Consider the following 23,563-nt stretch of genomic DNA (forward strand, 5'->3'; position numbering starts at 1 on the left):
ATTAAACATATTTAAAATAGCAGTCGTTTTTAAAATAGCAGTCAATTTTTAATGTTTTCATTGCTATTTTTGTGTAAGGTATTCCTTTTAAATAATATTTGATGACAAAATTTATGATTTAAATGATAATATAAAAGAGAAGACTATTAACAAAATAATTACCTTTTATTCTGCACCAAAATCCTGCAGGACAATCAAGACAAGATGAAATATTAAATGCACCTATTTCACTATTGTATGATCCTTCTTCACAAGCTTTTCTTGTTAGTATATTTGGACAATAATATCCTTTATCACAAGCCACAGGAATTGTACTTCCACCTGTACAAATATAACCTTTTGGACAAAGTTGACACTCACTTGAATTTGATCGACCTTTTTGGTAAATAACTAATCCATCTGTGCAAGGAATCTTGTCTAATGATTTAGAAGGACAATAATATCCCTGGGGACATTCAATACCCTGGATTCCATCAGTAGGATTAGGAATTTTACTACCAGTAAAGCAGATATACCCACCATCACAGAAGCTTAAAGTTCCATTTTGACAATATGCACCAGCAGGGCATGGGTTACAAGAACCAGGATTAGTCAACCCTGTAATGTTATTTCTCATAAATGTACCATCAGGGCATGGAAGAGGAACTGAAGTTTTGAAAAGACAGTAGTAGTTTGATGGACATATTAGAGGATAGGATGTTTTTTCTGGGCAATAATACCCATCCATACAATCAAGGCAAGTCCATGCATTTTCTGAAGGCTGATAAGTACCAGGTGGGCAAGGCTGTGGTAGTGAAGCACCTTCAATGCAGTAAGATCCTCTTGGGCATTTGTAAATTTGGGGATTTTTAACACTTACTTTTGCATAATGTGGACAATAAAATCCTCTCTCACAAGGCCCAGTTGGAGTTGACATCCCAGGACTTTCACAATACATTCCAGGTTCACATGGGGCACAATCATCAATTGATTGGGCTTTGTTTTTTTTACCAAGTGTCCCTGGTGGACACAATGATGCAAAAGTTGCTCCTTTTTCGCAATAACTACCAACAGCACATACTCCTGATGAAGGGTTTGGCACACTGGATCCATTTAAACAAAGAAAACCTGCATCACAATCACCAGATGGATAAGAAAGACCAGAATTATTGCAGAATTTTCCAGAAGGACATGGTAAACAATCCTCTATACTTGTTTTATTTTCAAAAGGATTGTATGTACTTTCAGGACAAGGCACACCAGTAGCATTATTAGTGCCACTCAAGCAATAAAATCCAGCTGGACAACTTAAAGGTGTGACAGTTCCATCAACAGGACAAGTAAAACCTGCAGGACAACTAAAACAAGAACTTAGCCCTTGAATGGGAGCAAAGTGACCTGCAGCACATTCTAAAGGCTTCATACCTCCTTCTATGCAATAATGACCCAAAGGACATATATATCCTTGAGAACTATTTAGTGGTTTTGGAGTTGCTGATCCTAAAAAAAATGCTAAGAAAATGCTACATTTGCTCTATAAAATATAATAGGAATGAGTTAGAAAATTTTTCTAGAAAAACAAAAAAAAAAATTAATGCTTTGTTTTATTTTTATCTTGCAACAGGAGCTACGATAGGGAGGGTATTAAAGTAGATTAGTAAACAAGAAAACCAGGTAAGAGAAAAACAATACCTGATACACAAATAAAGCCACTAGAACAATTTTTTTCTTCAATAGCCTGATTGTTGATAAAATCACACCATTTTCCAGGACTACAAGGTTTACAACCAAGACTACTAGTTGTTTTAGAAAGTAAGCCATAAGAACCAGGTGGACAAGGTATTGGTTTTTCAGAACCTTCAATGCAGTAATAACCAATTGGGCATTCATACTGCTTTGCATTTATAGCACTACCATTACAGAAATAACCTTTTTCACATAAACCTTCTGGGGAAGTTAAACCAACCTTATTGCAGAAGTATCTAAAATATAAAAGAATTTTAAAATACTTAAAATTTCATTAAAAAAAAAAAAAAAAAAATTCAGAAACTAAAACCAAAAAAAAACTATTATTCATATAGGAAAAAAATATTGTTAAGTGGGTTTATTTTGTTATACAGATTTGATTTTAAAATGATTTCATGTAATTTTTACATCTTTATAGAAACAATTTAAAAATAAAAAACTTTTTTCTTACAAATTTCTAATATCAAAAAGAGCAACAAATAAACACACCTTGGAGGACATGGATTACATTCTGTAGATTCATTAAGGCCAGTGCGATTCGACCAAGTACCAGCTGGACAACCTAACATTTCTGAATATGTTGATTTTTCAGGACAATAGAACCCTTTTGGACATAATTTTTCAGTAAAGTTACTAAAGCTATAACAGTCATAACCCCTTAAACAAGGCTTGCATTTAACTTGACCAAACTCATTTTGATAAGTACCTTTTTCGCATTTTACTGGATTAACATTTCCACCAACACATTTATGACCTTTTGGGCATATGTAAGCATAAGGTTTTCCTTCTATTTGCCCTGATGGGCAGTAATAGCCTGCAGTACACTTTTCACCCAGCGATGTCATAGCTGAATTATTACAAAAATGGCCAGCAGAGCAAGGAATACAAACAGATTGATTAATTCCTTGTTCAGATAAAGAATATGTACCTTTTGGACATGCATATGGAACTTCTGTACCAATTTCACAAAAGTATCCTCTAGGACATTCTATTTCATTAGGCTTTATGGAACTAATAGGACAGTAAAATCCAGGAGCACATTGGTTTGTAGGTTCTTTTAGCAAAGGGGTTGAACAATAACTTCCACCGCTGCACTGTCTCATTTCTGATGAACCATTTGGGCAAAAATATCCTGGTTGGCATTTATAAATGGAGGGCATTGGTGACTTACTTCCACCAGGGCAATAATAACCACCATAACATTTACCAGTAACACCTTTATTACCATACCCCTCACAGTAAAAGCCTCCTGGACATAATAAACAAGATGAGTTATTCCGGGCACCTTTCAAAGGATTATAAGTTCCAGGATCACAAGGATATTCTATGCCATGTTTTGTTCCTGCTGGACAGTAATAACCTTGTGGGCATATATTTTCTGTATAATTAGATGTATGATTCAAGCAAAAATAACCAGAAGGACACACGGTACAATACCCTGACCCTCGAAGACTGTACATGCCAGGTAAACAAGCTAAATACAAAAAATAAAAAAATTTGTTCTTCTTCATCAAGAAACAATTTTTGTTTATTTTTTTTTTAAATTCAAAACTTACATATTGTAGTTGACCTGACTTGAAATTCTTATTTCAAATTGAGTCACTTAAATATAATCATTCTTTCAACCTTCTGGTTCAATTAAAGATATACAAGTATAACTTACTTGTTATTTAGATTACCTTTATAATAACTGGAACCTTTAGGACAGTAATATCCTGCTGGACAAACTCCCCCAATACTGATTATAGATGATTGTGACACACAAGTTGTATGATTACTTAATTGTGGTCTTCTATTATTTATACCAGAAACACAAAAATAGCCTTCATCACACTCTCCAGAAGGAGCTGTCAGACCAGTACCATCACAAAACATCCCTGCATCACAAGCTGTGCATTCTTGTTCCTTAGATAACCCTGAATGGTTGCTATAGGATCCAATAGGACAGGGAAACCAATTTTGTCCTGTGCCATTAGGACAAAAATACCCTTTTGGACAGATATGAATCCCAGAATTTGCATCCCCTAGGCACATATAGTACATGCTTTTGATACATTAAACAATTAAGAGTACATTGAATATTTGAAAACAAAAAATGGAATGGAACTTGTGATTAAAAAAATAATTGTTATGCAAGCAAAAAACTAATTGTAAAAAAAAAAAAATCGAGCTTGTAAGTTTACCTGGAATCAGAAAATCACTGACACAATAAAATCCTGCTGGGCACAGACTGCAAATCTCAGCTTTTCTCCAGCTTGAGTAATAGCCTTCACTGCAGTACTTTGGTTCACTACTTCCTACAGGGCAGTACATTGCTGAGGGACAAACTACAGATGTGGAGTTGTAACTTCCACTAGGACAATAATAACCAGCAGTACAAAGCCCAGTTGGTTTTATTTGGCCGGTTGAATTACAAAAAAACCCTTTTTGACAAGCCTGGCATTGAGAAGAGCTTTTTAAGCCAAAAATATTGGAAGCAGTTCCAATAGGACAATCTTTTGGAAATTCTACACCTTCTGGGCAAAATTTTCCTGCTGTACATTTAACTTGTTTTGGATTTGATGAATGTATTGGACAGTAATACCCCACCTCACAAAATCCAGATGGCAAAATAAGACCTGTACTATTACAATACATTCCACCAATGCATTTGTAACAGTCATTAACAGATTCTCCTAAACTTATGTTTCGAAAAGAACCTAAAGGACATTGTGTGGGTTCAGCAGAACCTTAAAAAAAAAAAAAAAGAGAGAAAATGTTAAATTATCAAACATGATTTAACTTATAAAGTATAAAGCTTTTGCATCTCTTTTATGCAAATTAGGTAAAGAATAGATTAAAAAAAATAATAATTAAAAAAAGCACTTATACTAAATAAAATATTTTACATGAGCAGTGGTCAGACTTTTTGACAAGAGTGCCTCATTCAAGCTGAATGAGGCACTCTTGTCAAAAAGAGCTGAAGCTGAGCTGAAGAGCCACATTTAAATTCTCAGTAAGAACATTTTTTACTATTTTTACAAAAACTTTGGAAATTTATAAGTGCTGCCAACTAAGTGTTGTGCTACACTTCATTATACAAAATCTTTAAAAAAGTTTTCTACGGAAAAAAAAGTTTTCTACCTTTTTCTAAGAATGTTTATGTTCAGTATTTAGTTTTTATGCAAAAAAAAAACTTTTAGAAATAGAAAAAAGAATTTTCAAAAGAAAAAACTATGCTTAAATTATCTTGAGTATTTTATAAAAGACAATTCAATAAAACTAAATAAAAATACTAACAAAAAAAACCACTATGAAATGGAACAGTTTTTTTCCAATGAATATCCATTAAAATCCACCAATAAAATTGAATTGTTTAAAACAGTTTTTGCAATCAACAAAAAATTTTTTAACCATTCAACAGAAATTCAGATATTATAACAGAAAAAATTGTCATATAGCATCAACATTTCATATAGCATCAACTGTTTTATAAGACATGTTTGTGCAAAACATTTTTACATGTGCAAAACATCACAAACCTTCAGAGAATTCTTAACTTAATATTAATCTTTTTTAGATAAAGATACTTAACTTCAGTGTCCGAAATTCTTCTCTTTCAAAAATCCAATAAAGTTAATATTTTATGCAACATTAGAAGATTTTGAAGTTCTTCCAGATGTTATCTAATAGTTCCATTTCAAACTGAGATATTAATCTTACGATACCATTTAAAAAAATGATTTACTATAAATCCTAAAGATGATTTAAGAACATGCAAATCTTTAAACTTGTTTTGAAGATTAAGATTAAAAATTTTTAAAGTGCGACCACTCCAAAAAAAGTTTTAAAGTACGACCGCTCCAAAAAAACATAATTTTTTTTTGAAAACTAACTGTAGTTTGAGCAAAATCAGATGTTGCTGATGTAATCATCAGTTAAGAAATCTTGCAAAAAATTCAAATAAAGAATTTCAAATGTCTTTTTCTTTTTAATCAAAAAAGATTTAATTGGTTCTAACAATTCTACAAACCTATAAAAAGAATATTGAAAAACTTAAAAACCATTGTACAACACAGTAAAATGAAAAGTCACTTGGTTTGTCAGCAAGTTCCATTTCATTAATAAAATTTTTAAACTGATTATTTACATTTGATGGAATATAATTCACAATTCCCAACACAGATTTTAGAACAATTAAAAAATTAAAATGTTTTGCTATTAGATAATCTTGATGAATCATGCAATTAACTGGAATGAACTCTGGATATTTAGGATCACCTTTTAACAAGCTAATAAGTTCAACATATTTGCTTACAATTGCTGGTGCATTAAATGTAGCAATGCTAACAAGCTTAGTAGTAGAATTGACTTAATCAGAACTGTTTTGAGACTTTGTATCAACTTCGCAAACAAAAAGCCATTCAGCTTAACCAAATTTAGCATTCACATCTAATGTTACATATCAAAATAAATACTGCTGTTTGACATTTTATTTTGAATACCTTTTGATTTACTATATATATACATGATAATACCTGAAGAACTAAATTCAATGCGTCAAAGTTTTCTAAGTCATTTAATAACTGTTGTTCAACTTTGACAATAATCTCAAGTATTCTTCTTTCAGTTTGAAAAATAGATATGGATTTTGTTGAAAGGTAGAAATCAGTTGAAAAGATAGAAATTTGTTAGAGATAGATTTTGTTAAAAGATAGACATCAGTTTGAAAAGGTAGAGATTTGTGAAATTGATGTTTTAATTTTGCTTTTATTAGGATCAAAGACTGAGAAGGCTTCTTCGATATTTTGTTTAGAATTTCTCCAACAGTGTAAGCATGCTTTAGTCAAGCCTATTATACGTGCCTAAAGATACATGGTATAATAAATGTTGCTTCTGTTGTGAAGCTTGATTCTTTGCTGAAAGTTGAAAAACTTACTTCTTGATTGTAAATTCAATATTGTTTTTTCTGTGATTTGAATTTAATGGATAACCTTTAAAAAAAAAAAGTGTTTTATTTCATAGGAGCATTTACATTGCCTGGCTTGTTATGAGCAAGTTTTGTTTGTTTTTTTCAAGTATTGCAAATTAAACACATCAGTTTATTTCCCTTTGGAATAAATGCAAATTTCTGTCCTCCATGAAATATTGTTTTCTCACTGTCAATTTTTCTTTTCTTGTTTTTGTTGAGAAGTGAATTATTGTTTGCATTTGCTTTATCCATTTTGAAAATTTAACCATTTTGAAAGTTTAGGAGTTAAGTAGTGATAATACTAAGTTTACAAAACTTTGCCATTCCAAAAACCACATCCATTTGGCCATCCTTTTTTTATAGTATACAGAATAAATTAGCATGTAAACTCTCATATTATATTAAAATATTACCTTCAGGACAATAATTTCCAGGGGGACATGCATTAGCTTTATCTTGATTTGGTTTAGCATTGGTTGCTCCTTCTATGCAAAAGTAACCAGCTGAACAAGGAGTAACTGGATAACTAAGACCAATGGTATCACAAGCATAACCACCTGTACACAATGTGCAATCACTTAATGATGCACCTTTTAAGCGATTTAGAAATGTTCCGAGAGGACATGGATATTGATAAGAATAAGATGTCTTTGCAGGACAATAAAATCCTTTTGGACAAGGAAACAAGCTGTAATCAATGACCGGTGAAACAGTGCCATTGCAATAGTAACCTAGAGATTTTGTTTCAAATTTTAAAATTCTTATTTAATATTTATCATTCAGCTCATTGTAAAGTTTTATAATATATAATTTTTATAATATATTTTTCTGCATATGTACTCTGAAAATTGACAATATAAAAACCATTATTGAAGTTTTTATTGAGTAAATTACCTTATGGTTTTTTTGGCCTTTTAGTTTACATTTGTGTACACATTTATAAAAGCTAAAAAGCTTAAATACAAATTTTGAAAAATTTTAACTATTAATAAACTATATTTGATTACAATTTTTAGTACTTATAAAAAAGACATTTCAAACTTAACAAATCATTTATAAAACTACAATTAAATACCTGCTTCACAGTATTTACAGCCCCTCTGTCCGTTTTCATTTTGAAACATTCCTGACGGACATGGTTGAGGCAATGAACTACCTGTTACACAATAGTGACCCATGGGGCAAATAAACTGTGTGCTATTTATTGCACCCCCTGAACAGAAATAACCTTCTTTGCATGGACCTTGGTAGTTTGTTAACCCATTCTGGTTACAATAATAGCCTGGAGTACATGATCTGCAACTTTCAAGATCCCTATAAAAGATATTTTTTGATTTTAAATATTATTTTGAGATTGCATTTAGATAAACAGAAAAAGTCTAACGATCAATAAATTTGATTTAACAATTTCAAAATATTAAACATAGTAAACTATAAGTTAAGTATAAAAATCAAATTTTTGTTAGCAAATCAAATAACTATTAAATAATTTTAATAGGTATCCAATTTGCTAACAAAAAGTTAAATCATTGTATAAATAAGTTGATAAATTTAAAGGATATATCGTTTAAATTAAAGGATATATCTTTTAGTTTTATCTTACATATTTTTAAATTTAAATAGAGTATGTCTTAAATTTTTATGCTTAAAAAGCAAACAATTTTTTTTTTTTAATTTTTATAAAAATTTATCATAGAGTAAAAAAAAAGTATTTTTAAATATTTAAAAATTTATAATCAACAAAGTAAATGGTTTAATTGTTGTTACACAAGTTGAAAATAAAAAATAAAAATGTACCTGTTTAAAGTTGTGTTTGAATATGTTCCTATAGGACAAGGTGTAGGTAAAGCTGATCCTTCTGGACAAAAATGTCCGACGGGACAATATCCTCCACTTAATATATCAGGAATAGCATCAACAGCACCCAAGCTGCAAAAATACCCTGCAGCACATTTGTTAACTGGTTTTGTTAATTTTTCTAAAGGACAATGGTAGCCTTCAGAACACAGTTGTGGGACAGCTGAACCTTTAGGGCAAAATGTGCCTTTTGGACATGGAAACATGGTTGAATTTGTTGAACCACCTGGGCAGTAATATCCAGCAGAGCAAATACCACTAATATTGATATTTCCACTACCTGAACAATACTTTCCCATATCACATGGTTTGCATGCAATTGAACTCATTTGCAATTCTAATGGATTGTATGTACCTGAAGGACATTTATGTTCAAATGGATGAGTTGTATTGATTAAGCAAAAATGTCCTCTTGGGCATTTGTTTTTAGAGAAGTCAGATGAATTATTAAGGCAGTAGTATCCTGCAGGACATGGCTTACAGCTGGCTTGACCTTCTTCATCTTGATATGACCCTTCAGAACATGGTGTCGGATAGATTGAACCTTCGGGACAATAATTGCCATGTGGACAAATACCACCATTACCTGAGTGTATAACATTCAAAACTTGACTCATAAGACATAAAAACTCAAACTAGTTTTATTTTTATATATCTATGTGAAAAGTATATGAAAATTTGTTTAACCTGATTTAAAACATTTTTTACGGCATCACAGACATATTCTATATTCAAAAGCTTTCTTCAGATTAAGTTTATCTGTGTGCCATTTTTTGCATTTTTTTTTTTATATATAAATATTTAAAAACTTTAGATAAATATACAATCCCTCGCTTTAAATACCTGTGTGCTGTTTTAAACATTTATTTATTGTTTGTATTATTAATGGCTTTGGTCGATCAACACCTTGTGTACAATAATAACCAGCTGCACATACACCTGAAGGTGCATTTGAATGTAATTCAGAACAATACTTTCCACCTTCACAGGGGGTACATTCAGAGATATTTGCAAGTCCAGTTTTGTTACTGTAAGTCCCTAAAGGACATGGTTTCCAATTAAGACCAGTGCCACTTGGGCAGTAATAACCTTGTGGGCAAGTTGTGTAACCAGAGGAATGCCTAGATGTTAAATCGACTGGCAAACAGTAATATCTTTCAGGACATACTTTACATTCAAACTGTTGAGTTGAATTGGTATATGATCCAGGTAAGCATTCCAAACCAGATTCACTTCCTAAAGCAAAATTACAATCTGTATAATCTTCCTTGTTCCCCCAAACATACAACATATACAAGTGAGTATATATGTACACACTACCAACACATAAGAACATGCATAAAAACATAATAAAACTTTCTCTTTTATAAATTAAACTCACCTTTAGGGCAATGCAAAGCAATAGGGCAATCTTGAAGTTCAGTACTATTTCCCTTAGGACAAAATTGACCTTTGTTGCAGAAACCACTGGGATGTACTAAACCTGTTCCATTGCAAGACTTACCTTTATCACATGGCTGACATTGATTTATATGTGATAATCCTGGTAAAATGGAGTAAGTACCAACAGGACAATCTCTAGGTACACTACCACCTCCAGGGCAATATTTACCTTTTGGACAAACCATTTGTTTTGAATGCTGAGAACCTGCTGGACAATAAAAACCAGGTTCACAAAAATTTGAAAAAACATATTCTCCTGGTTTGTCACATACCTTTTCACTAGGGCACATGCTGCAGTTATCTTCTGAGGTCAATCCTTCTTGAAGACCTAAAGTTCCAATTGGACATCCAATAGGACTTTTTGAGTTCACAGGACAGTAGAAGCCTAAAGGACAAATATCTGCATTTGCTCCTTCTCTCGGTTTATCAGACTTTGCCCCAGATTTACAGAAATATCCAGCACTACATGGTGTTATTGGCTTAGTCAAACCAGTGCTTCCACAATACAAGCCTGCTAAGCAAGGCAAACATTCATTTTTGTTTGCTCTACCAAGACCATTATTATACGTGCCTATATCACATGGATGCTCTGTTGCATATTTTGTTCCTGGAGGACAAAAATATCCTTGAGGACAAGTTGAACTTGTATAATTAACAACAGGCCCATATTTGGCATCACAGAAGAATCTCTCAACACAAATCTTACATGAACTATGCCCTTGCTCATTTTGGTATTCACCTGAAGGGCAAGGCTCTGGTAGTGCTCTCCCTCCAACACAAAAATGGCCGAAATCACATATCTTTTCTCTCTTAGAAATTGAGCCAGTTGGACAGTAATACCCAGGGTCACAATCACCAGTTGGGAACTGCTGCCCTGATTGGTCACAATACTTTCCTGCTGGGCATAGTTTACAATCATTCATTGACTTACCATAATATTCATTCATAACATAGCCTAGTGGACATTTTCTTGGATAGCTATCTCCTTCTAAACAAAATCTTCCTAATGGGCAGGCAGAAAATGTGCTATTTGTTGACATTTTGGGACAATAAAAACCAGCAGAGCAGTTTCCAGATGGTTTTTTTAATTGAAATCTATCACAGTAAGTGCCTAGCTCACATGGAACAGGCTCATAACTTCCAGGAGGGCAATAAAATCCAGGTTGACACTGACCACCATTCGTAAGAGGTGTAGCTGAGAATGAGCCTTCATTACAGTACCAACCTCCTTCACAATCACCAGTAGGAATAACATTTCCAATTCCTGAGCAAAACTTTCCTTTAGAACAGGGCAAGCAAGCATTAAATGAACTTTGTAAAATTCTGTTATTGAAAGTACCTTCAGGACATGGGTACTCATTGGCTCTTGTGGTCCCTAATGGACAAAAATAACCTGATGGGCATGCATTTTTCAAATAAGAAACTGAACCTTCTGGACAAAAAAAACCTGCAGGACAAATACTGCAATTTACTTGACCAACTTCATTGTTATAGGTACCAGCTGCACAAAACTGAGGTTTGCTTGATTTTTTTTTGCAGAAATGACCTTTTGGACAAACATCACCAATTCCTTTGAAAGTGACACCAAGAAGTGAACTGAAAGGACATAAACTATTTGAAAAATTGAATGAGCTAACATATGGACGTGGTATACTTACACCTAAAAAAATAAGTTTTTATGTCACTAACAATATATATATATATATATATATATATATATATATATATATATATATATATATATATATATATATATATATATATATATATATATATATATATATATATATATATATATATATTATATATATATATATATATATAGTATTGTAGAAATTATGTTAATATTTCCAGTAAGAGTGCTCAATACAGTGTAGAATAAGTAGAGCGAATATATTATTATTGTTATTATATAAACTAAATAATTAGCTTAGTTTATATTGCATTACTTAAAGTTTCATCAGATGTTATAAACCGTTCATCAATCATCAGATGTTATAAACCGTAAAAAATCGTAAAGACAAAAAATACGAAAAAAGTGCTATGGAGTGTCTGTAAAATTATTTTGTCAGTAAGCTATTAAATTTTTCAATAAAACCAATCAAGAAAATATAGTAACAATGAAAATATTTTCTAATATAGCAGACACTCCATACAACTTTTTTCGTATTTTTTTTTTATGTTTTTTTTACGGTTTATAACATCTGATCACTATTGTATGAAACTTTAATGTAATATAAACCAAGCTAATTATTTAGTTTACATAGAACAATAACAATAATAATAAAATGTACATATATATATATATATATATATATATATATATATATATATATATATATATATATATAGTAATAAGTGTATAATGTAACAATTGTATTCAGTTGTAATGAAATTAAGAAAGAAATTTTACTTGATCCATAATAACTAATTCAATCCACTCTTTAATACCATTCAATTAGTGGATTATTTATTTTTATTATTTATTCAATTAGTGGATCATTCAATTAGTGGATCATTCAATTAGAGGATCATTCAATTAGTGGATTAATACCATTCAATTTAATGCCAAGTGAAATAAGTGCACTCTTACATTTTTTTATCATAAACTTGAATAAAACAAGACTTCATCTGTATCTTATATATCTGCATATTTAAGGCAAGCAACTTTTTAAAGTTTCCATTTTTTTCATTCCCAAGATAGTTTTTTAAATTATCAACTATTTTCTAAAAACTTTAAAGGTGAAAAGAAAATATCGAATTTTTATAAGCTATGAGATTTAAAGGTCTCAGGACAAGTAGTTTAAAAAATATATGGCTTCAAGATTTGTAGAAAAACTTGTTTTTACCCCGAGAAATAAATTTAAAAAAAGATTTTGAACCAAAATTTCTAGGGCTTGTTCACCTTATATATACAGATAAATATTACAAGACTTAACAAAATGCGAGAGTGCATATGAGACCTCTAGAATTTATGTTCAAAATGGAATGACCCAATATCTAAAAACGAAGCTAGATTACCTATAAAACAATAAAATCCTTCATCACATACTCCATCTGGCTGCACTAGCATATTTCCTGAACAATAGTACCCTGGATCACAGAGTTTACACTGGGAAACTTGTGTCAATCCTGTATCATTGGAATATGTTCCAGGTGGGCATTTGATCATAGAACTTTCAGTAGGGCAGTAAAATCCTGGTGGACACAGCATATAGCCTTGAGTAAAATTCAATGCCATTTTCCAAACTAAAGGAAAACAGTAAAACCCTTTTGGGCAGGTAGCACATTCAGATTGACCTGTCATGTTTGTAAATCCATTTAAACATGGCTGAGGTTCATTGCTTCCTTTTGGGCAGTGAAACCCTGATGGACAAGTTATCTGAGATGGTAAAGAACTGCCAAGTGGACAATATGCACCAGGATTACAAGAACCACTCACATTTTTCAGCCCAGCTGCATCACAATAGAAACCTAAATTGTCAACAAGTTTACTTTATTATTGTTTTTGTATTTTATGAATACAGATATTATTAGTTAAAAGGGTTCATAGATTAATATTCACATAATAATGTAACAAAAACATCATAACAAAATTAATTACCAATCATATAACAATCATATTACAATCATATAACAAAAAATATCTACCAATCAAATGAATCACTGAATACTTTTATTTCACAACAAAATTTTCATTGACCTTCATCAAAAATTCAGTCCCCTCCCCCTCCTACTGCATTATACATAATAATTATATTTAACTTAAAATTAGAATATGCATTTAATACATATTCAAACTTTAAGTTTAACATAATGTATATGGGTAAACTTGATTACACCTGGTGTACAAGGCTGACAGTCTTCTTTCTTTGATTTTCTAATATTTGGTTGAAACGTTCCTGCATCACAGCTTACAGGTTTAAAAGAACCTAACAAACAGTAATGACCAGCAGGACAGGAAAATTCTCTTGCAGTCTTTGCACCAGCTGGACAATAAAAACCTGCTTCACAAAAACCAGATACTGAGGTCAGCCCAACTTGATTGCAGAAGAAACCTTCTGTACAATTTTCACATTCAAATGATGCTTTTAGGCCTAAAATTAAATAGACTTTTATAATAAATATTATAATTTTAACAAAACTCTTAACAAATAATAACTATTATAACTTTGATAGAATTTGTAATAAATTAAAAGAAAGTTGTAATAAACACAATATTAGTAATACATTTTTTTTTTAATCCAAATTCACTACTTCCATATTATGCTACCAATAACATACAAGTTCAAAAGAAAAGAATTTATTAAAAGTCAATGATTATCAAAACCCTTAAAGAGATTAGAACCCAAGAAGGTTATCAACAACCTTGAAATTCTAATCCCATTTTTATATTCTAATTTCATTTTCATGTAAATGAAAAAAATACTTTCAACAAAATTTTTTCCCTTTTCAAATTTTGAGCCATCTTTTTTTTTTCATTTTAAAAAAATTTTGAAAATCTTTTTTAATCTCATAATCATTTCATTTCATCAATTATAATCATTTCATCAAACAGTTAACAAACCTGTCTCTGAACTGAATGTTCCCTTTTTACATGGAAGTGGAGATGTAGTACCTTTTGGACAGTAATGACCTGCTGGACAAATATTTGCATCTTTATCTTGATAGGGTTTTGCTGACAAAGCACTTCTCAGACAAAAATACCCTTGGTCACACATACCACTTGGTGCAAATAAACCTTAAACATTCAAAGTGCAGATGGAAAAGTACTAGAATATTATGTTCAGTGAACCAAACCATTAATATGGTTAGAACTTAAAGACAAAGATTAGTTACCTATTTGATCACAAAACATTCCTGCAGGACATTGAATGCAGTCATCAGGATATGTGAGGCCAGCCTTATCTGAGTAGGTTCCTTTAGGACATGCTGTATGTGATCCAATTGTGGCTGTTCCATTCAAACAAAAATGACCTCTTGGGCATACATTAGTTACATAAGTTGTCATATTTACTTGAGGACAATAAAAACCTGCCATACATGGATAACAACTCGATAAACCTTCTCTAGGTGCATAAGTTCCTATAAGACAACCTTCTGGAGCTTGAGCTCCTTCCTTACAAAAATGTCCAATAGGGCAAATTCCCCCAAAACCAGTTTCTTTATCATCATAGCATGTTAAATTAACAAAGTCATTATTTTTAACAGATTTGCCAATAGGCTTTGGCCGGTCAATACCATATCCACACCAATGCCCTGGGTGGCAATTTCCTGTATAAGTTGTTGCCCCTTGGTATTGACAATACTTTCCACTAGGACATTGTCGGCATTCAGATACATTTTTATAACCTTCCTCAATCCCAATAGTGCCTCTAGGACATGGCTTTAGGTCAACTCCAGTACCTGCAGGGCAAAAATAGCCCTTTTTACAAGGTAACCCAATTCCTGCTTGTAAACAGTATGAGCCACTAGGACAAGCGTCACAACTTTTTGCATGAGTTGTATTTGCCATTTGATCAGAAGGGCAAGGAATTTGCTCTGCTGTGCCACCAGGGCAAAAATGACCATATTCACAACCATATTCAATTGGCTCAGAATCAAATTGTCCAGGCGGACAATAATAACTAGAACAAAAAAAAAAAGGACTTTGAAAATATAACTCTAGTTGTATTCAATATTGGCAAAAAAAAAAAACTATTTAATTTGAAATTTTTTTTTGTTAGAAAAAAAAACTATTTAATTAAAGAACATTAAAGTTGCACCCTGGATTGCAATCACCAGTTGGTTTGATGAGTCCTTCATCTTTACAGTATTTTCCCCCAGTACAGTTAAAGCAATCTGACTTCTTTGTGCCATGTGTAATATTTCGGAATGTTCCTCTGGGACAAGCAATAGGTCTATGAACTCCTGATTCACAAAACATGCCTACTGGACATGCAAATTGATTTGGAAGTGTTGAATTTGCTTTGCAATAAAATCCAGGCCAGCAAAAGCCAGTAGGTTCACTTGCGCTTATGATATTACAATACATGCCTTCTGGACATGGTTGACAATCATTTATTGATTTTGCATGTGTTTTGTTATTAAAAGTTCCAATTAAACAAGGTTTGGGCTCATCTGTTCCATGAGGGCAAAAATATCCTTTTGGACAACTACCGGCACTTGGAAAGTTTGGATTGTTAAAAGAGCATGATGAAGAACATGATAAACACGGACAGCTTGGCAATATAGGTGATTCACTTTTTTCAGGTCTTGCAACTTTAGCTCCAGTGCGACAAAAGTAACCTTGAAAAGAAGAAATAGACTCAAGTGCATTTCTTATACCATTGCAGATCCTTGTTTATACCATTACAGATTTTAGGCATTAATGGTATGCTAGCAGTAAAGTAAATCACTGGTAGCATATTATAGGAAAAAGATTAATTGCCAAAACAAAAAAAAAAAAAAAAATGTAATTAGTTAAAAACTTAAAACAAAAATTTGATTTTAAATGGAAAATTAAAAATTATTGTACATAAATCTAAACTACCTTCATCACACTTTGTTGAGAAATCAATTTGCCCTTCATTGCTGCAATAAAATCCACCAGGACAAGGAGAGCATTGATCTGCTCTTTCTAATCCAGTATAATTGCTATATGTACCCTGAGGACATTTAAATTCATCTTTATATCTAGTACCATTAGGACAAAACATTCCTCTAGGACAGATAAAACTGTGGAAATTACTTATTGAGCCATTCATGGCATTGCAAAAGTATCCAGCAGGACAAGTCTAAATAACGTAAAAAATTTTACACAAATTTTTAACAGGTAATTTTTAAACAAACAAGAAGTTAAGTGTAAAAAGGTTTGCTCTAAGATTTTAAATTATAGTTTTTAAATCAAAAGACAAACATTTAGTAAGAAGTATTTTGTCAAATGTGCAAGCTTTAATTATGAAATGAAAAAATGGTAAGAGTTCTGAAAAAATCACCTTGCAGCCTACTTGCATTATTTCATCTTGATAAGAGCCTGAGGGACAAGGTGTTTGGTTTTTGGAGCCTTCTTCACAAAAGAACCCAATCCTACACATAAAGGAAGCTGGGTTTGGTATTTCTTGGCCACCAGGACAATAATATCCGGCATTGCAAGGACCAGACGGATAACTATTCCCATAACCTCTGCAGTAAAAACCTGCTGAACAGTTTAAGCACTCTGATACAACTTTATTTTTCATTGTACTTGAATATGTTCCTGGAGGACACAATATAGGTGTATGACTACCTGAAGGACAGTAGGCTCCTTTTGGACAAATGCCTCCTGTTATGTTGTCATTTGGTTGTGATGTCTTAGCACCAAGTAAACAATAATACCCAGAAGAGCAATTTCCAGATGGCTCTTTAAGACCTTTATCTGGACAATAATTTCCTTTGTCACATAATTTAGGGGTGGATGAGCCCTTAGGACAATAATGACCTATAGGACACTTACCACCTTGAATGTCAATGAAAGGTTTTGAAGAAAAAGACCCTGATAAGCAGAAATATCCTGCCTCACACTCACCAGTAACATTAATAGACCCTAAAAATAAAATTGCTCAGACAAATTTGTTAAAGTTTAAAACCTTTATAAAGTAATTTTAAAATGCAAGCATTAAAATCAAATCAAAGATACAAATAGAATTTTTAGATTTTAAGAAGAAAATGATTAGGAACAAGAAAAGGAGTAAAAAAATTTCTTAAAAGTCAAATAATTTAAGTCACCAGAAGTATCACAATAATATCCAGGTGTACAATTAATGCAATGCTGCTTTAAATATCTTTGTGTCAGTTTGTTAAATGTACCACTTGGACAAGCATTAGCAAATGCTGAAGTTGAATTTTCTTCACACCAGTAACCTTTTGGGCAATCCAAAGGTGATATGCTTCCTAATGGGCAATAAAATCCTGGAGGACAACCTTTACATTCTGACATACCTTCTTTATCATTGTAAGTTCCTGGCTTGCAGAGCTCTGTTTTGTTGGATCTTTCTTTACAAAATGTACCTGAGGGGCATATTCCACCATGCGAAGAATTTCTAGGTTTACTCACATGTGAACCTTCCAAACAAAAATATCCTGGAGAACATGGTCCAGTTGGGATGGTTTGATTTCCAGCACTGCAATAATAACCTGAAGTACACTTAATACACTGATCAACAGACTTTAGCATATAATCATCTTTAGGAACAAAATGACCTGGAGGACAGGGTTGGTAGGATGATGATCCTTGAGGGCAGAAATAGCCACCTTTAGGACATGGACCAAATTGACAATTTCCATCTGGACATTCTTGAGCACTTGGATTTGGACTTACAGCTCCTGATTTACACCAGAATCCAGCATTACATAATCCAGTATAATTCCCTATTACAGTTCCATCACAATATTTTCCAGGGGGACAGGGTGAACATTCTGTTGGTTTTTTAAGATTTTTAGAAGCCCCATATGTTCCTAAAGGACAAACCTGACTTCTCCCTTGAACAGTTAAGGAGCTGTTACCTTCTAAGCAATAATAACCTTTTGGACATGATTGGGGTGAAACAGGACTTCCAATACATTGAAAACCCGCAGGACAAACAGAACAAAACTTTGCACCAATACCCTTTGCATAAAATCCTTTCAAAAAAATAGATGAAATAAATTTTTTTAAATAATGCAACAAACAAGTATTTTACAAAGACTTTGAGTAATAGTCTACACATTTGAAATGAAAAACTTTACTAAAATGTTTTTACCATCTTTACAAAGTTCAGGGATGGTAGTTTTCCCTTTACAGTATTTTCCAGCTGGACAAAGGCCACCTATCGACGAATTGTTTGGAGTAGAAGAACTTGCACCCTTTTGACACCAATACCCTGGTTCACAATCGCCAGTTGGCTTTGTGTTATTCAGACCTTGACAATACTGACCACCATTACATGGAAAGCAATCAGATTCAGATTTGCCACCACCAACAGACCTAAAAAATAATCCAACCTGATCTTGTTTAAAAACTGATGAAAGAAAAAAACAATAACTATAACTTTTCATAAATGCATAAACATGTAATATATAAATTAAATTTAAACTTAAAAATTGTTACTTATAATGAAAAATAAACAAAAAAAAATATTATGAAAAATAAACAAAGCTCAAATCAGACTTATAAAATTTTCTTAGAACATTCATGAAGCTTAAGGGCATTAGTTGGGGCATTTCTAGGGTATTTGGAGTAATCAAGTCTCCACAGTGGTCTCTAGGGTTGAGAAGGAATGAGAAAAATGCCAGAGAAAATAAAATGAAGGTCAAACACATGAATCTAAGTGTTAAAGACTGTTCATAGTAAAAACATATTCCAATTAAAGAAAATTAAACAACAGGAAAGATATTTAAAAAGTGGTTCATTTCACTCTTTGTTATAACAATCCATTCTGTTTTATCCTTTATCACGTTTTATTACATTTTATTTTATTACATTTTAAAAATATTTTAATCTATTTTGCATTTGGCTAGATTATATCCTTTTTATTGCATAACAAAAAAGATAAAATTAAAAAAGATAAAAATGCAAAATAGATTACCTAAAAGTAGATCACAAATATGTAAATGAATTCATATATATTCATATATTCATATATACATATATTCATATATACATATATTCATATATATTCATATATTCATATATTCATATATACATATATTCATATATATTCATATATTCATATATTCATATATACATGTATTCATATATTCATATATACATATATTCATATATACATATATTCATATATACATATATTCATATATACATATATTCATTTCCATACACTTTTTGCAAAATGGACCACCTAAACATATTCTAAATGTTTTAACCAACTTTGTTTTTATCTTAATCTTAAATTATTATCATTATTTTTTAATGGTGTATTTTAACTGAATGATTATGGAAAGCAGTTATTTCTACTGATAAGCTTATCTTGTATGAATATTCATGATAAGCTTATCTTGTATGAATATTCATGATAAGCTTATCTTGTATGAATATTCATGATAAGCTTATCTTGTATGAATATTCATGAGCAATTATGATAACATTGTGTGGTGGATTTGATACTTTTTTAGTTTTTACTCTAAAGACTCGTACATGTGAGTCATTATTAAACTCATTAAAATCCTCATCTAGGTGCTCTCTAAGGCTTTTTCAAGTAACAAAACAGTACATAGTACAGGTAACAAATCTTTGGGCCCTCTGGGACAAATTAAAACAAAAACTCAACTGAGATTGAATTTGGAGCTCTGTTTCTTTATAAATTGAGAATCACATTTGGATTGTATGATAAAGAATAAAGAATGCTAAAGAATCTGATTTTCTAAGTGACATGGTAAACTTGCTTATGAGACATTGTTTAGGCAATAAGTGACATAGTAAACTTGCTGATAAGACATTGTTTAGACAATAAACAAATGTTTTACATTAAACTATAAAATTCTCAACTATTTATACAGGTTGTCATTAGTAACAATTTGGTTTTGATTTATTTAACTTTTTTTAACTTTTCAAGAAACTAATTTTTAAAAAAAATTTATTTAATAACTTTTATAAAATTTTAATAAAAAACATTAAAAATATGAAACTTGTTGGCAGATAGAATTACAAAAATGTGCTTGTTTAAAGAATTTTTTTTTTAATACTTTTTGAGTTATAATTTTATAAGACAAAATAAAATGAACTAACAACTAATCAAAAATTATAACAAAAAAAGGTAGTAGGTAAAGTTAGAAAATCAAATCAAATTAAAAAAGGTCTAAACTAATTATATATTGTTCTAAATAAATACAAAAATACCTATATGTTCCTTCAGGGCAAGGTATTTCTATAGTAGTTCCTTGAGGACAATAAAAACCTGCTCTACATAAACGTCCCCAACTTACACCCTCAATAGGAGTAGCAAAAGCTGCTTCTTTTATACAAAAGAACCCCTCCTTACAATCACCTATAATTTAAAATAATAAAGTAAATATTATTTCTTTAATCACTTTTAGCCAGTTATGCTGACTAAACAAATCAATATTTCACCTAAAATTAACAACTGGGCTTAAATATATATATATATATATATAATATATATATATATATATATATATATATATATATATATATATATATATATATATATATATATATATATATATATATATACACACACATATAAAGTTAATATCATACCTGAAATAGAACTTGATGCAGCTTCACAGAATTTGCCTGGTGGACATGGTAAACAATCTGATAATGATGATTTCCTCATAAAACTATTAAAAGTACCTGCGGGACAGAATTGAGGAACTTCACTTCCTTCTGGACAATAGTAACCAACAGGGCATGGGTTTGTAGTACTCATTCGAGTTTGGTTGCAAAAATGTCCTGGTGTACAGGGGAAACATCTACTTTGAACTCTGTAGGGTTGATATGTCCCTACATCACATGGTTTATGATCGGAAGATCCTTGAGGTGAATAGTGGCCAGGAGAAGATTCAGTTTCATTTGGTGAAACAGCTCCTTTGGAACAATAATATCCTGGATTGCAAGGTCCTTCAGGTGATGGACTACTAGATTTTTCACAATAATACCCTGGGTCACATGTTTGACAATCTTGATTATTTATTGCACCTGCTGCATTTGAATATGTTCCAGGAGGACATGGTTCACTTTTAAACTGGCCTGATGTACAAAATCCGCCTGCAGGACATGGACTACCTGTTTTTCCATCAACTGGTGTACTTCTATATGCACCTGATATGCAAATATAACCTGGATCACAAGGAGCTCGGGGTGTTGGTAAACCTTGAGCATCACAGTACCTTTGAATTAAATAGATAAAATATATTCAAAATACTTATAAGTGTAAAGTTTTAATAACATTAAAAAGACTTGGCACTTGATCCAAAGTATTAATCAATATACTTTAAAGTTTTTACTTTCATATTTTAAAAACACAAAAATGTTCTCATAGTTAGAAATCGTTACAGATTTTTTGTCAAATAAAAATTCTTCATCCTAAATTTTTAAACAATATGAAAACCAACATATATTTAATAAAAACAAGAGATTTTTAGCTTATGTACCATCCAGGTGAGCAGGGTGTGCAATCTTCTCTATAGTGCAACATTTCTCTACTGTTGTATGTTCCAATTGGACAAGGAAAAGGAGCTCCTGAGCTCTCAGGACAATAATAACCTTTAGGGCAAACTTTGGGAATATCACTACCTTGAGGGCAGAAAAATCCTAAAGGACATTTTTGACAATCTTCCCTAGCCATAGTTCCTGTAATACTAGTATATGTTCCAGTTGGGCATGGTTCTTGTTGAGGACCATAGGAACCTATTAATTTCTCCCCATCGGTAATGTTTGTGGGACAATAAAACCCTGCATCACATTTCTTTATGGGAACAACAGTTTTTTCTTCACAGTAGAAGCCAGGACTACAAGGCAAACAAGAATGTAATGAACTACCAGATCCAGAAGGATTAAATGTACCCACTGGGCAAGGAACCTCTTCAGTTGTAGCTAATGAGAAAAAAAAATGTTTTAAAAAAAAATAATTAAAAAGTAAAAAACTTTTAAAAGTTGCAACTTGTTTAGCACCTTCTTCACAGTAATAACCAGGAGAACAATTTTTTGCATCAATTTTTTTTTCAAGTCCGCTAAAACAATATTTTCCAGCTGGACATCTCATTTTATTGTACATTTCAAACTCAGAAGTAGCTTCATTTTCACAATAATAACCTTTTGGACAAATCTAAAGTAATGTAGAGCCTTATCTATCAATGAGAGAAAAAAAAACTCATTTACACATTAAACAACTTTATGTTTGCATGATTTATAAAGAAATAATTGCAAAATATAAAATTGCTAAAATTGTCATTTAAAATAACTAAAATTACTAACTTGACAAATAGACTGCCCTGATTTTGAATATTTACCAAAACCACATTTTTTGGGAGTAACTGTAGCATTTAAACAAAAAAATCCACCTGGACAGGTCAGACATTCATTTTGAAATCCAGCAGAATTTCCTATTTGCAACATAGAAGTTTTGTTATAACCATATGGCATGTAAGTACCTATAGGACATTCATAAGGTTGAACAGTTCCTTTCTCACAAAAATGACCCAAAGGACAAGGTTTACAGCCATTAACACTAGATTTTCCAAATTCAGGATTATAAGTTCCATTAGGACATGCAAATTCGTTTGCAAATTTTGTTTTTATTTTACAGTAAAAGCCTGGTGGACACAATCCTGATGTACCTGCTTCACCTCCTTGGCAGTAATATTTCAATGGACAGTCTGTACATTGACTCTCATCATACAAAGATGAACTATTAGTAAATGTTCCGGGAGGACAAGGATACTTTTTAGGTGATGAAGTACCTAAATTTGTAGTGAAAATCATTAAAAAACTCTTTAAAATTTTGTTTGTATTTACAATTTTAAAGTTGGAAATAATAAAAAGTATGGTGATTTTATAAATAAATAATAAGATTTAAAAAAATCAATCTTAATATTTCAGAAATTTCTATG

At 31.5% G+C, this 23,563-nt stretch overlaps 1 protein-coding gene across 1 annotated transcript in view; it reads right to left on the reverse strand.

Moving 5' to 3' along the window:
* LOC145191340 (uncharacterized) overlaps positions 1-23,563 on the reverse strand; it is a 49,623-nt gene that overhangs the window by 17,916 nt on the left and 8,144 nt on the right. Inside the window, exons 14-37 of the mRNA XM_090067759.1 lie at positions 22,929-23,413; positions 22,626-22,779; positions 22,106-22,547; positions 21,210-21,841; positions 20,829-20,976; positions 18,736-18,959; positions 17,723-18,616; positions 16,954-17,540; positions 16,509-16,752; positions 15,742-16,264; positions 14,816-15,603; positions 14,544-14,717; positions 13,819-14,073; positions 12,998-13,450; positions 9,915-11,636; positions 9,377-9,769; positions 8,474-9,119; positions 7,752-7,990; positions 7,090-7,407; positions 3,909-4,454; positions 3,405-3,749; positions 2,215-3,199; positions 1,672-1,961; positions 163-1,479 (exon numbers count right to left, since the gene is read on the reverse strand). Coding sequence (XP_089923885.1) covers positions 163-1,479; positions 1,672-1,961; positions 2,215-3,199; positions 3,405-3,749; positions 3,909-4,454; positions 7,090-7,407; positions 7,752-7,990; positions 8,474-9,119; positions 9,377-9,769; positions 9,915-11,636; positions 12,998-13,450; positions 13,819-14,073; positions 14,544-14,717; positions 14,816-15,603; positions 15,742-16,264; positions 16,509-16,752; positions 16,954-17,540; positions 17,723-18,616; positions 18,736-18,959; positions 20,829-20,976; positions 21,210-21,841; positions 22,106-22,547; positions 22,626-22,779; positions 22,929-23,413 — 12,804 coding nt within the window. The remainder of the gene's footprint in view (positions 1-162; positions 1,480-1,671; positions 1,962-2,214; positions 3,200-3,404; positions 3,750-3,908; positions 4,455-7,089; positions 7,408-7,751; positions 7,991-8,473; positions 9,120-9,376; positions 9,770-9,914; positions 11,637-12,997; positions 13,451-13,818; positions 14,074-14,543; positions 14,718-14,815; positions 15,604-15,741; positions 16,265-16,508; positions 16,753-16,953; positions 17,541-17,722; positions 18,617-18,735; positions 18,960-20,828; positions 20,977-21,209; positions 21,842-22,105; positions 22,548-22,625; positions 22,780-22,928; positions 23,414-23,563) is intronic.

Source organism: Hydra viridissima, unplaced genomic scaffold (genome assembly GCF_058129835.1).
Source record: "Hydra viridissima isolate aposymbiotic clone 2 unplaced genomic scaffold, HvirCarnegie_v1 scaffold_11, whole genome shotgun sequence".
Taxonomy (NCBI): Eukaryota; Metazoa; Cnidaria; class Hydrozoa; order Anthoathecata; family Hydridae; genus Hydra; species Hydra viridissima.